The sequence below is a fragment of the Vombatus ursinus genome, unplaced genomic scaffold, assembly GCF_900497805.2.
Source record: "Vombatus ursinus unplaced genomic scaffold, bare-nosed wombat genome assembly UNPS02014791.1, whole genome shotgun sequence".
Classification (NCBI taxonomy): Eukaryota; Metazoa; Chordata; class Mammalia; order Diprotodontia; family Vombatidae; genus Vombatus; species Vombatus ursinus.
Window position 1 is genome coordinate 47,787,150 of NW_020954569.1, and position 14,684 is coordinate 47,801,833.

Here is a 14,684-nt window from a genome sequence, read left to right on the forward strand (position 1 = left end):
TCTCTCTCTCTCTCTCTCTCTCTCTCTCTCTCTCTCTCTCTCTCTCTGTTTAATTTACGTAATAGATCTCCCTACCTTTGCATACTTGTTTGGAGAATTGAAACTCCCTAGAATCACAGTAATCTTAAAGGCGAGGAGGGAAAGTATGCAAGTAGGGGGCCAGGGTGGGGAACAACAGCTGCCCAGTTTGTGTAGAGCTGGAGTGCCCAGCTTGCATAGTTTTGATGCTATCATCTATTATGTTGCCCAGGTGGCAGGAAGGAATAACACAGAAAGCAGCATCTGGCCTATATTTAGAGTTATAACTGAACAGGCTATGCATGCACTAGCTGCATTAAGCACAAGAATTATGAAAATCAAATAACACTGCTTGATATTACACTACCATTGTCCATTTTCTTTTAATATGAACCTGGTTTTGGCCATTGCCTTTTTATAAAGTAGAAGCTAAAACAACCTGAAAGACCCAGCACCACTTACTTTTTTTTTGTGGAGCGTGAACAAGGTGCATATCTATCTAACCATAGAAATCTAGTCAAAAGGCACTCACATACAAAAGTGAAGTCAAGGTGATGGTACTAAATATGATTACTTCTCCATTTCTAAAAAGCCTTTCTCTAAAAAGTCTTTATTTCCTTTAGTAAATAAATGCTGTAATTTATTGATTACAATTAGAAGTTTGAGGGGTAAAAATGGATCCATTTCTCAATAAGAAAATTGTCCTTGTCCTGTTTAGTTTTGATGACCTAATCAGGAAAAAATAAATCAGGATTTGGGCATCCATATTTGGTTCCCAGAATATTCTCAATTGTGATACTTTGGGAATTAATAAGGTGAATGATCACTAACCCTAGTTCCACTGGTACAACTCTATCACTATTTTTTGTTTCTATAATTACTAAACTACCAAAAGCAGCTCAACATTTCATTTATCTTGAAGTTACAAGTAGTTTCAATTATTTAGCAAATGAGAATTCACCCTTCTTTTATGTGACCTACATTTCCTAAAAGAAAAATGGGACTGTTAAAAAAAATCTGCTCTTTTAATCCTATGATTTTTACTTTTAATATCTTTATAAAATAAAACAATTCCTATGTCATCCCTACAGCCCAGTCAACAGAATTTAGCAAGAATAAAATCTGTTCTTGAGACTCATTTTCATCACACCTTTAGGTAACTTCCAGATATTCACATCAATTCTCTTTTTCTAGCACAGAGATCGCTAGGTCCTGGGTCTAGACTCTAGAGGGAAAAGGGACCACATTGTGGTACAGTGGAGATAGGGGCTCCATCTTGAGTCAAAGGACTTGGGTTTGAGTCCTTGCATTGCTATAAGTTGCCCTTCTGACTTTGGGCTTCAGTTTCTTCATCTGTAAAATGATGGGCTTGAGCTAGATGACCTTTCAAAAGTTCCTTTCAGTTCTACACCTATGATCCTAGGTCTCTGTTTATACCACAAGACAGAGATGTTTTGAAATTTAGTGGAGTCATTTACCAGATTGGAGAGTACGAGAGAGGAGTTCCTTGCTGCCCTCTTGTACTCTCCTCCCCAGTAGTCATAGGTCGACCTAGAGCTGACTCCCAACAGGTGACAGTGGTATACTTGGGGGCGGGGGCAGAACCCTACTCTCTCTTCTGCAGAGAGTCAATGGCTGGGGTGGGGGAGGGCAAAAGTAACCTTCAGGGAGTGCTAGCTACTCCATTTTGTTCTATCCCCAATGACGCCCCTTTTTCTGGGTTATGTAAATAAAAGTTATAGTGCTTTACTGTTTGTGAGGTACTTTCTGGAAAAGGAATAGAAACTAGCATCATTTTAAAAGAACTCAGATACAGAAAACACAGCTGTCTATACAAGCTGTAGTGAGGAAAAGCAATTATCCAGGATCAAGTTTCTTAGTTTTTTATCTCAATGTCTTGATAGGATAATGTTTAAACATCAACACCCACATAGACTGCAGGGGGTAAGGATCCCACAAGCCAGGAGTCAAAACAATACCAAAGTCGTTTTAAAAAAATACGTGGGTTTGATAATCATGATTTATTGAATTATATGGTTTGTAATCCCTGTTTTGTTATGATAAGGAAACTTGCCAGATGTGCCTCCTAACAGGTGATCTTACAGAAAGCCGCAGCATGTATGTGGCACACGATTCTGAATTTCGCTATTTATTTGAAAAGATTTCAGTTCAGAATGTTCTTTCCTCCTCCCATTGAATAGACAATGTATTGCATTTCACCTTCCTCTCTTATTTTTGGCCTTTTTAATGTTGATTATTATTATTCCGTGATGATTTTTCCTTCCAACAGTTTTGTTTCCAAACTAGACTGGTTCCTTTCTCCTCCTCCTCCTCCCCATCTCTGCCACAGTCCTACCTTCCACAACATGTAAAATCAGTGCCTGTTAGTAGGAGGGAATCATTTCATGTCTGAGATATGATGAACTCTTATTTGACTCATTTTCTCTCCTTTTAGGTCCTGTATAATGTTTTTGACTCTTTTGTGTCACTGGGTGCTGACAAAGTGACAGGAGTGGACTGTGTGAAAGGCATAGGTGCGTAAATTGAGATATTTACTAATCCTTCCTTCAGAACTCCATTAAGGGTTTGTGTTGCAACATTAAGATCTACAATTAGTGTCACTGATTCAGCAATTTTGTCAAAAACAATATTTTGCATGATTGTCTACATAGCAACAATAATACTTTACAGGGGCAAGTGAGTATTTCTTTGAGTGGATCCATTTACATGCTAAAAAAATGATTCTATAGCGTCTCCTCCATAGGTCCTATAGCCTGTGGAAGCCGGGGTGCTGAAGTTGAAATGCTGAATACTTAGCATGAGCAGTGGGTCTACCAGTCCCCTTTATAAAGAATTTCCCATTTAAAGTTGGAATCTGCCTATTTCAAAGTCATGTTCATCATGTTCCCCCAAACCTGCTTCTGTTCCTCCTGTTTCTGTGGGTTGTATCACCCTCTTTCCAGTCACCCAGGCCTAAAACCACAGAGGCATCTCTGACCACCTCACTGTCCATCATTCCTCAAATCCAGTCAGTTGCCAAGCCTTGGCTGGCTATCTACAGTCTCCTACAACCATCCTTTCCTTTCCATTCCCATTGCTAAATGGTTTCCTCACCTTGGTCCGTGGTCTTGCCACACTCATGTTTAGAAACCATCAACAGCTGCCCATCTCAACAACAACAACAGGAAGTATTTATTAAGAACCTGCTGTGCTGGCAAATACAAATACAAAAGTGAGGCCATATCAGCCCTCACAAAGCTTACATTCCTCTATAGGAATACGTGTTTGTAGTTAAATAAATCCAACATACAAAATAATTACAGAGTGATTAGGAGTGGGAGAAACTAACACCTGGGGGAGTCAGGAAAGACCTCTTGAAAGAGATAGATACTTGAATTGAGCCTCCAAAAAACAAGTGGTTTCAAAGGAGAGAAATGAAGAAGGAAAGTATTCCAGGCATACAACACGATGGAGACAGAAGATAGACTGTCTTAAGAGAGAGCAAGTTTGATGAACCATAGAATGTGTGATCTGGAGTAATGTAGACTAAGGCTGGAAAGGTAGAATAGAGCCAGACTATGAAGATTTGAAGTGACAAACAAGGATTGGCATTTTATCCGGGCTGCATTAGTGGTTTCTTGAGCAGGGAAATGATAGTCAGACCATCCTTTAGAAATGTCCATTTCACAGCCATGTGGAGGACAGATAGGAGAAAGGAGAGTCTGGGAGGAGACCATTTAGGAAGCCATTTCTGTAGTTTAGATGAGAAGTGACAAGGGCCCAAACTAGCCTGGTTGTGGTCTAAGTAGAGAGAAGAGGACAGATGCAAGAGATTTGCAGAAGGAAGAATTGGCAAAATCTGGCAATTGATTAGCTATGTGGGGTGAGTAAAAAGAAGGAGCTGAAGATGACTTGCAATGTTATTTAATTAGAAGAATAGTAAATCTCTCTGCATAAATAGGGAAATCAAGTTGAGTAAAGAGTTTAATAGAAAAGATAACAAGTTCCGTTTTGGATGTATTGAGTTTAAGATGCCTAGAGGATTGCATGTCTGTAAGTAAATGTAGTTGAGATTTCAGTGAGTATGGCAGGGGGTGGGGAGGGGAGGTCATGCCAGTTGCTTGGAAAGAAAAGAGAAGGTTTGGAAGAACTATTGGTGAATAGTTTATGTTCTTCAGGAAGAAGTGAAAGAATTGTTGTGCAGCAGTGAGGACCCAGTTGGATATGGGAAGCATATGTTTGCAGTGAATCCAATCAACATGGTGGTGTGACTTCCTCCAGCCATGTTTAGTAGCTCAGGAGCAGAAGCAGAGAATGTGTATGGTAGAGATTATCCAGGATTAGAGTTTAGAAGGGGATGAATGTGATAAGACATGGGAGCAAGAGATGTAACAGTAAAAGTCAGTATAAAGATGAGCTAGTTGAATAAAGGGCCAACGTTCTGAATGTAGGAAAATGAGACCAGACTGAGGGTGATGGCCTGGGGGGTAGAGTGACTGGAGGTTGTGTTGAATACAGGGAATGATTTTAGGTACAGGGAGAGATGTCAGGACAGAAGTTATGATCTGATGAATTTCAGTTATTTATTGTGGTGGCCCATCACTTGTGGATGATGATGAAATCAAGGGTATGACCATCTCCATGTATAGAATGGGAGATAATGGTAGTTTGCAGCAGAGGTGTCAAATGGGCCTTCTAACTAGATTTAAATGTAATTGGGAAATCTTTAACAAAATAAATAAAAATATAGAACGTAAATAATGTTAATATGTGGTTTTTCTAAGTCAATATGCAACTCTCAGCGTTTTTGGTTTAGTGGCTTATTTGTATTTGAGTTTGATAGAATGGTTTAGGGAACTAATGAACTGAGAAACAAGGCTATTTGAGGGGATAGCAGAACAACAAACCCCAGTCAAGGTCCCCAAGTTCAAGAGCAAGGAATTGGGGTGGAGAGGAAGCCTGGAAGCAAGGTACTGAACTCCTTGAGAAAGAAGAAGAAATGATCTTGGGCTATGATAACAGCCTTGGGGTATTACAATGTCCACTAGGATCTGGATAGGCTGATACATGCAGCTGGAGGAGAGGTTACTGAGTGTGAAGATGTTAATAGAAAAGACCTGGGGGTGGCTATGAAAATAACAAGAAGCATACCTACTCCTCTCCTAACACAGTATGTTAGGGGCATGAGAGAAAGTGCAATGGGCATTGGAGATGGTAACCAGGGCTGTAGAGTTCCAGAGTTCACAATGGAAGGAACTACAAAGCATGATACATAGGGTGGAATAGGGCTGACAGGGATGAATACTCCTATATTGGCTGGTTAGAGAGGGTTAAGATGTAGATTAATTTACCCTCTAATCAACAACCAGGACAGTTCTTCCCCAGGTCCTATCTCAAAGTTAAGTTGTTTCCCTCGCCTGGTGGAGTTGGTGAGAGGGTCACCAGAGATTCAGAGCATCCTTGCTCCTGGTGGTAAGAGGTGGGTGGCAGCAGGCAAGTGGCTGTCCCAGTGCAATGGATGGGATGCTCCTTGTGCTGACATTTTCTATCCTTCACAATCTGTCCCCATACTACCTTTTCAGACTTATCTCCTGCCATTCCCTTTCACACATTAAATACTCTACTGGAGTACTCCATCTGGACTACTTAGAATTACTTGAATATGGCCTGTGCTTTCCTGTCTTTACACTCTGGCTCACATTAACCCCTATACCTTCATCTTCCTTCTTCCTAATGAAATAACACCCATCATAAATTCTACCTTCTTCATGAAGACTCCCCTGGCCTCACCAACCTGAAGGACACTTTCACTTTTTGTAATCAATTCAATTCAACATACATTCATTTAGTACCTGCTCTGTGCTAGGTGCTGGGGATACAAAGAAGAAAAAAAAGCAGTCTATAACCTCCAGAACTTACATTCTTTTGGAGGGATACAACACAGACACAAATAACTAACCACACAGCCAATACAAAATGATTTCAAGAGGCAAGGAGAGCTACAACTGAATTGACCTTAGCTGAGCTTTGAAGGAAGCTAGGACAGAGGTGAGGATGGAGTGCATCCTAAACATGGGAATCCACTCATGTTAAGTCTGAGAAGTAGGAAAGGGAATGTTCATGCACAGCGAATGGCTAGTAAGCCAATCTGAATAGACACAGCATATGTGAAGAAAAGTGAAATGAAATAAAAATGGATCCATTGGTTAGAGCTGTTTTGTGGATGGCTTTAGATGGCAGACTGAGAAGCTTGTAAGCTTGTATTTTATCTTGGAGACAATAGAAAGCCACTGAAGATTTCTGAGTAGTCACTGAGTTAACATGGTCAGATAGGTTTGAATAATGGATTGGGAAGGGAAAAGACTGGAAACAGGGAGACAAATTAAGAAGCTATTATAGTAGTCTAGGCAAGAGGTAATAAAGGCTTGAAGTAGGATAGAGACTGAGTGAATGAAGAGAAGGGAGCAGATGCAAGAGACATTGTGAAGGTAGAATCAACAAAGCTTAGCATCTGGATGAGAGAGAGAGAGAGAGAGAGAGAGAGAGAGAGAGATACACATATATAGAAAGATATCAATATCCATATCCATATATATGTATTGATATAGATGTATATGAATAGAGATAACCATCAAACTGATGGATGCAAATGAGCTCACCATGGGAGAAAATGTAGAAAAAGAAGACAAGAGGATCCTGCTTTAGGGAAATGAAAAGGATAATGATCCAGCAAAAGAGATCAAGAAGTTGTGGTCAGACTGGTAGGAGAACCTAGAAGACTGTTTCACATAAGAGAGAAGTGTTCAGGAGGAGGGGATGGTCAACAGCGTAAACAGCTTCAGAGAAGACAAGAGGATGAGGATTAAGTAAAAGGTCATTGGATATAGCAGAAGAGTTTTTGTAACCTTTCAGAAAGCATTTCTAGTCAAGTAGTGGGGGGGGGGGGGGTGTCAGAGGCCAGACTACTAGGAATTAAAAAGTGAATGGGAAATGAAGAAATGGAGGCAAATATTATGGAAGATCCTTCCTAGCAGTTTATTTGTGAAAGGGAGAAGAGATATAACATAATCAGTTGAGAGGATGGCATGGTCAAGTGAAGATTTTTTGTTAGTTTTTTTTTGTTTGTTTGTTTTTAGGTGGTGGGAAACAAACCAGTGGCAAAAGAGTGACTAAAAGAGGGAATGACTGAAGAGGTAAACACTCGTAAGAGACAGGAAGATATGGGCTCAAGAGCACAAGTAGATGTAGGCAAGAAGAGAAAATTCTTTGTCAGGGAATACAGCAAATGAGAGAGTGATACACACATTTTCTGAGGAATGAAAATGGAGGCAAAGGGATCTGACCTGGATTTTTTTCATTAAAGTAGGTGAGAGGGAGGGGTGATTTAAGAAGTTTGTGGAGGGTAAAGAAGATTTGAAATAACCTATAGCAAGAGTAAAATGGTCAATCAGAGAAAAATACAGAATTTCCTAGAAACATTGAGGGCCCATTAGGTAACAATTAGACAGGTTATGTGATTTTTTTTTTCAGCAGTATTCTCTAGTTTTTGAGTAGCAGCAGAGAAGCTAGATGAGGTATTTGTACCATTTGACTGGGATTCATCCTCAAGAGACCTGATGGAAGGCAGTGCCAGTTTATTGTCTCTCAGAATAGTTTGGCGATCTGAGTGAGCGAATACTGAATGATTGGATCCCCAAGAGCCCCAATAAACACCCCCACCTCAATACATTGTGGCACTTGGCTCCTGGTGTCTTGGTGGTTGAGACCCAGTGATGCTGGGTTATGTTCCTCTGACTCCAGACCTCTGGTGGTCTCATAGCATGAGAGCACTAACAATGATTTATTAATTATTATGTGCCTAAAGGAGGGAGCATGATAGACTGCTGGGTGTGGAGTCAAGAATACTTGCCTCTGATAGTTACTGATTGTGTGACTGTGGGCAAGCAAACCCCCTCCCCCCAATTTGCATTTACCTTGTATCTATTGTTAATTTACTTGTCTGCTAACGTGTTCTGTCTCTAGTAGATGCAAAGTGCAGGAGCCATTCTGTTGGGGGTTTTTTCTGTCTGTATCCTCAGCATCTAATGCACAGCCTGGAACTTAGTAGGTGCTTAATAAATTCTTGTTGAAATTGAATTGAATCTTCATTCATAAAACTGTGTTGGCCCAACACAGAGAGAGTCTAAACTCACTCTTAAGAGTAACCTGCCCCTAAAACAGTCACTGCAAAATGAAGTATTTCTCTACCCAGCGTTTAGAACATAATCATCTTCTGTTCTTTCTTCAAATGGTTGGCCATGGTGTCAGGTCATTTAAGGAGAAAGTCTGAAATTTCCTGACTTGTCCTTCTGTCTGTGATGGGGGAAGGGGGGATGCTTTTTTGAGGAACAAGCCAAGTCTCTAGAAGAGATATGAAAATGTGTTGGTCCTGATGGTTGACAATGAGAACTCCCCCGCTCCTCTTCTCTCCTCCCCTGGAAAATAGTAGCTGGAGCTTTAGCCGCTCATGTGTGACATACAGCGCTGAGAAGCAGAGAATGCAGTCTCTTGTTTCCTAGTTTGTTGATTCCTCAGTAGGATGGGGTTACTGAGCAACAAATGACGAAAAAAATGATCATAAGAGACAGTGCTGTCACCCACGACACTGGGGCCCTAGGATGCCTGCAACAATGAGGCCATTCATTTTGTATCAAAGTGTTGGTTCTTGTCTCTCTTATAGTGTCTTTCTTTGTGGTGAGCATGGGAGGCACACTCATTGGAGTTATCTTCGCCTTCCTTCTCTCTCTGGTGACTCGTTTCACCAAACATGTCCGGATCATTGAGCCAGGATTTGTGTTCATCATCTCCTACCTGTCCTACCTCACCTCTGAGATGCTTTCCCTCTCAGCCATTCTTGCGTAAGTATCTCTTCCTTAAGGGGACGATGTCAGCTGCAAGAAAACAGTAAGGCCCCAAATCTTGTCTGAAAATGAATACAGAAGAGGAGTATGCCAGTGACGGGTGTTTTGGCCTTTGTTTGGTTGGGTTAGTCATAATCACTGGCAAGTACAGTATGTTCCAGAAGTAAAACCCTTTAGGAAGTCTGTGACATCAAATAGCACACAGCTGACATTCACTCAATAAAAAATGAAACATTCTTCTCCTTCTCTATGCATATACCACCACATTGCTCAAGAGAATGTAAAATGATCAGGACACAGTCTTCTCCGTAGACATAAAGTGATCTCTTCGGTAAGATGGGGCCCAAGACCATATGTTGTAGGCCACATCTGCTAGCTTATAAAGAATCAAAGAGCGAAGAAAGGAAGGAAGAGTGGGCCGTGGTTCCTCATGTTGGACTTCCAGGAATAAAATCAAAAGGATGGTGAAGCAATTGTCTGGTGAATGAAGACAGAAACCAGGCTATTGGGGAAAAGTAGGTGCTCGTAGGCCTGAGTTATCTAGGTTGTCTGATCATTAAAGGATTCTCCATTCTCCTTCATATGATTAGATGCCACCTTAAAGGATTAAAAAAATTCACTACAGAAACTAACATTCTAATTTAATTCATTTTATGTCCTTTATTTGAGGGACAAATAAGTCAAAAATTGTATGAGATCAACTATCTTTTGTTGATAGATGACACAGTGGATAGAGCACTGGGCTTGGATTCAGGAAGACTCATCTTCATGAGTTCAAATCCAGTCTCAGACATTTACTAGCTATGTGACCCTGGGCAAGTCACTTAACCCTGTGTGCCTCAGTTTCCTCATCTGTAAAATGAGCTAGAGTTGGAAATGGCAAACCAACTGCTCCAGTATCTTTGTCAAGAAAACCCCAAATGGGGTCATGAAATGTCCCACAAGACTGAAAAAAATCACTAAACAACTAACAAAACCTTGATGGTACAGCTCAAATAATTCCTCCCGAAATTTTCCTTGATATCCACCCTTCCCCTGTCCACCCAAGCTAGAAGTGATTTGTTTCCTTTATCTGATCCCATAGCATTTTATATTTTTATTTGAAGCATGTCTTCTTTTCCCTACTAGGTTTTAAGCACCTACAGGACTATCTTATCTATCTTTAAAACTTCCCAAGTACGTAACACAATACAGTGGACGTAGTAAGTGCCTAATAAATGCTTATTGAATTAATGAACCGATTGACACATGACTTCCTCTGTCTGAACTATATAAATTGAAGACCTGACTTTGAGTTCCAGATTTGGAACAAGTGGCTTAACTTTAGAGGCCTCATTTTCTTTATCTGTAAAGTAAAAGTATGGAACTAGACTATCTCTAAAGCCCTTCCAGATCTAAAACCTAAGAAAGCCAAGAGTTTAAAACAATGACAGCGTTTAGGCACAGTGAAATGAACAGATGATAGTCTATTAAAATAATTCAGGTCTGGGGCAGCTAGGTGGCACAGTGGATAGAGCACTGAGTTCAAATCCAACCTCAGACCAAACACTTGACACTTACTAGCTGTGTGACCCTAGGCAAGTCACTTAACCCCAATTGCCTAAAAAAAAAATGATGATAATAATAATAATAATAATAATTCAGATCTAAAATGCCTCTTTTTCCCCAGTGGCAGATGTTTAGGGCCTAACTTGGGGGTCCATGGCATTCCTCAATACTCTCACCGCCCTTTGCCTACCTAGATATACCCTCTCTGTGGCTGGTGGTCAGTTGCTGTCAGTTCCTCCACCTCGAACGCCAGTGTAGTTATCCTCAGACTAAAAGACCTAGCAGATCTTCCATCAGGAATATAAGAGAGTCAGAAAATACGTATTAAGTACATCGCTTGTTCTTGTTACTACAGACTCTGATCTAAACTTACAACCTACTACAGACTGGAACTTAGTAGGTGCTTAATAAATGCTTGTTGAAATTGAATTGAATCTAGTTACCCAATATTATACTGCCTTTCTTTGGATGCGTTGTAGCTCTGGACTCTACAGCATTAATTGTTATGTGGCAACTGGAATAACGCCAGATGGAATCCTCTTTACAAATAAAATTGCTGAGATGCATACTTAGATATATTTATAGCTTAAATGATTTAAATTTAATGAAATAACATTTTAGAGGTACGAGGGACCTCAGATCATCTAGTACAGGGATGGGGAACCTGTGGCCTCAAGGCCACATGTGGCCTTCTAGGTCCTCAAGTGTGGTCCTTTGAATCTAAACTTCACAGAACAAATCCCCTCAATAAAAGGATTTGTTCTGTAAAACTTGGATTCAGTCAAAAGGCCGCACCTGAGGACCTAGAGGGCCACATGTGGCCTTGAGGCCACAGGTTCCCCATCCCTGATCTAGTATAATCATTTCATTTTACTTGTGAGAAAAATGAGGTGAAGAAAGATTAATGTGGGGCAAAGCTGGTACTCCAACCTAGGTCTTCTGGCACAAAGTCCAGTTTTCTCTCTGCTACGTCTCTTCCTATAATCCTTCCTGACCTGCCTCTTCCAGTACATAAATTAAGTAATAAATGATTATTTATTGAACATCTATCATGTGTTCAGCTTGAGGCAAGATCCTCTGTGGGAGGGGGAGATGCAGAAAAGCATAAGACAAGAAATACCTTTCCCCCAAGAAAATCTACAGTCTAGCTAGGAAAATTAATACACACCAGAGCTAAATCATATAGTCTAGACCTCTAATTCGGTAGAAATTCAGGGGAGGGAGACCTTTGAGAAGTGGATTAGTCAGGGAAGGCATAGCAGAGGAGCTTGAACTTGACCTAGACAATAATAAGACAGGAAGACAAGAGCTAGAGGGGAAGAAACAAAGCCATGAACAAGGGTACTGAGGTGCCAACGGGCGTTATATATTGGTGAAACAGTAAGGATTCTGGCCTGACTAATTTAGGGAATGTTGGCATTCTGAAACCCACATACTGGCACCATGGACTTCTTATGGTCCATCTTGTAAAAAGATGGCATTGCTGGTTTGGTTCAGTCATTTTTCAGTCCTATGGAACTCTTCATGACCCCATTTGGGGTTTTCTTGGCAAAGATACTAGAGTGGTTTGTCATTTCCTTCTCCAGCTCTTTTTACAGATGAGGAAACTGAGGCAAACAGGGTGAAGTGACTTGCCCAGAGTCACACAGTTAATAAGTGTCTGAGGCCGGATTTGAATTGAGGAAGATGAGTCTTCCTGATTTCCAACCTGGGGCTCTATCCACTGTGCCACCTAGCTGCCTAGCATTGCTGGTAAGAACTTACTATCACAAAAACAAGTAGGTGATGGCACAGTGGATAGAACATTGGGCTTGGAGTCAGGAAGACCTAAGTTCAAGTCTAGCCTCAAACACTCACTAACTGTGTGTGACCTTGGGCAAACCACTTCACCCTTTTTGACTCAATTTCCTCATCTGTAAAATGAGCTAGAAAAGGAAATGACAAACCACTCCAGTATCCCCACCAAGAAACCTTGAATGGGATCACAAAGATTTGGACACAACTGAACGACAACATCTTTTTATCTAAACTCTCTTTACTTATTTTTATCTTTCTTACTTCTGCTCTGTAGTAGGTCATGCTATAGCAAGCGTACACAATTAACAAACTTTCATTAAGTCTATTAAGACCATCTAAATAATATAATATTTCACAGAGGAGGTCATTTATCTGAGTAATTGTGGATATCTTTCCAGGATTACTTTCTGTGGCATGTGCTGTCAAAAATATGTGAAGGCTAATATTTCTGAGCAGTCAGCCACCACGGTGAGGTATACCATGAAGATGCTGGCAAGTGGGGCTGAAACGATCATTTTTATGTTCCTGGGAATCTCTGCCGTAGATCCGTACATCTGGACTTGGAACACAGCATTCATACTCCTAACGTTAGTCTTCATTTCTGTCTACAGAGTCATTGGTAAGAAAAGCCGGCCTGCTTCACTTAATTCTAAACATTGTCACATAATCCCAAGGTATCACAACATGAAACCTGAGAGGACTGAGCCAGGAATCCTTTGGAGCATGTTTTCAGTTTAAGGGTTCCTCAGGAAGAAAGAAGGAATTCTGGAAACATAGCACAGGATGCATTTATTAGATTTTCCACCAAATCTTTGTCTCTTAAGTTAAGCACCTTAGCTGTATAATACAAAGATTTTCTTGAGAAACCAAACTGTTATAGACACTGAGAGACAAATGATTCTTTCCTGGTTGCTCGCTTTCTCACTGTCCCAGTTACATACCAGGGTACAGTAAGAGCATTATGACTGTAGAGTGGTTTAAGAATGGCAACAGATGTGTTCCTGGACTTTTAGGTCAAGGAGAAAAGATGAAGCAGAGCTGAGACTAAGGATGGCCAAAGGAGGCAGCCACCTAGAAAACAAGGGAGAGGGAGGAGGGAAAGGATGCAATGCAGGACACATTTTAGTTTTACTTTTTATAAATATGCAGAATTTTAAAGACACAAAATTTTCTTCATGGCACATAGATACTTACTTCAGCGATATATTGTTACCTTTTTATAGTGATGATTCAATGCTGCTGATTGGCAATAAACATAAGGCAATGTTTTAAATTGTGGGTGGGGGCACAATTTATAAACTTTGCCTGGCAAACACAACCTCTGGTTCTGTTTTGAGTGGGGTAATGAATTGTAAAGAACCTAGGGGTGGGGAACCTGTGGACTCAAGGCCACATGTGGCCCTCTGGGTCCTCAAATGCAGCCTTTTGATTGAGTCCAAGTTTTACAGAACAAATCCTTTTATTAAGGGGATTTATTCTGTGAAGTTTGGATTCAGTCAAAGGGCCACGCTTGAGGGCCTAGAGGGCCACATGTGGCCTCAAGGCTGCACGTTTCCTACCCATGGGATAGAGCTTGTCATCATTTGGTTTCAGATTGACTTACTTAGAACTCTGTCATTCCAAAATTATAATGTAGTAAAATCAAAGCAAGTAAATGGGGCATGGGGAAGGGAGTTTGGGGAAAATCGTCTTAAGATGCTTTACAAGCTTTCTTTCAATAAAGAAGTCCTTGCTCTTTCAACATGAGCAAGGTCCATCCTGATATTCTCATTCCACAAGTGGTAGTTAGTGAAATAGGGGCCATTACATAAATTCTCTGCCTGCAGAGTGACTTGTAGAAACTAAAAAGTTTCCCATTGGTTCCCAAAGTACTGCAAGGTGGGTAAGGAGGGAGTGGCAGCTGGGAGATTTGAATCCTTGTGTCTTTATTCATGAACTTGGCACTGTTACATATAAGTTCCCACAAAAAAAAAAAAAAACTTCCTTCTCTTTTCTGGCAGTCATGTTGGGAACAAAAAGTTAGAACTTCCAGTGAGAATGTGCAGTCGGGAGATGAGTGATTTCAGTTTCTTTCTGTGGCATTAAATTCTGCAATCAAAAACAATGCAATAAGCTAATTTTAAGCTTGAGTTTGAAATGCTATGATCTAAGGCTGTACAAAGTTACAGCTCATATTCACCCATCCAAGATAGAAATCATTTCCAGTGACTGCTGAGAAACTAAGAATTGGAGTCTGCACCATCACACACTGAAAATGTCATGCATTACCAAGTGGATAAGGGTTTTAAATTGAGATGTCAAACCTCTGTTCATATTTTGAAGTAAGCTATTACATTTAGGGGTTGGGGAGTATTTTTCTATGTCTCATTAGGAGAGAGTCTGATGCTATTAAGGTTCACTTCAGACTTTCCAATATGCAAA

The 14,684-nt window shown here is 40.5% G+C and overlaps 1 protein-coding gene across 1 annotated transcript in view; it reads left to right on the forward strand.

Annotated features, from left to right (window-relative positions):
- SLC9A3 (solute carrier family 9 member A3) overlaps window positions 1-14,684 on the forward strand; it is a 124,012-nt gene that overhangs the window by 78,421 nt on the left and 30,907 nt on the right. Inside the window, exons 4-6 of the mRNA XM_027868784.1 lie at window positions 2,474-2,552; window positions 8,738-8,915; window positions 12,662-12,882. Of these exons, the coding sequence (XP_027724585.1) occupies window positions 2,474-2,552; window positions 8,738-8,915; window positions 12,662-12,882 (478 nt within the window). The remainder of the gene's footprint in view (window positions 1-2,473; window positions 2,553-8,737; window positions 8,916-12,661; window positions 12,883-14,684) is intronic.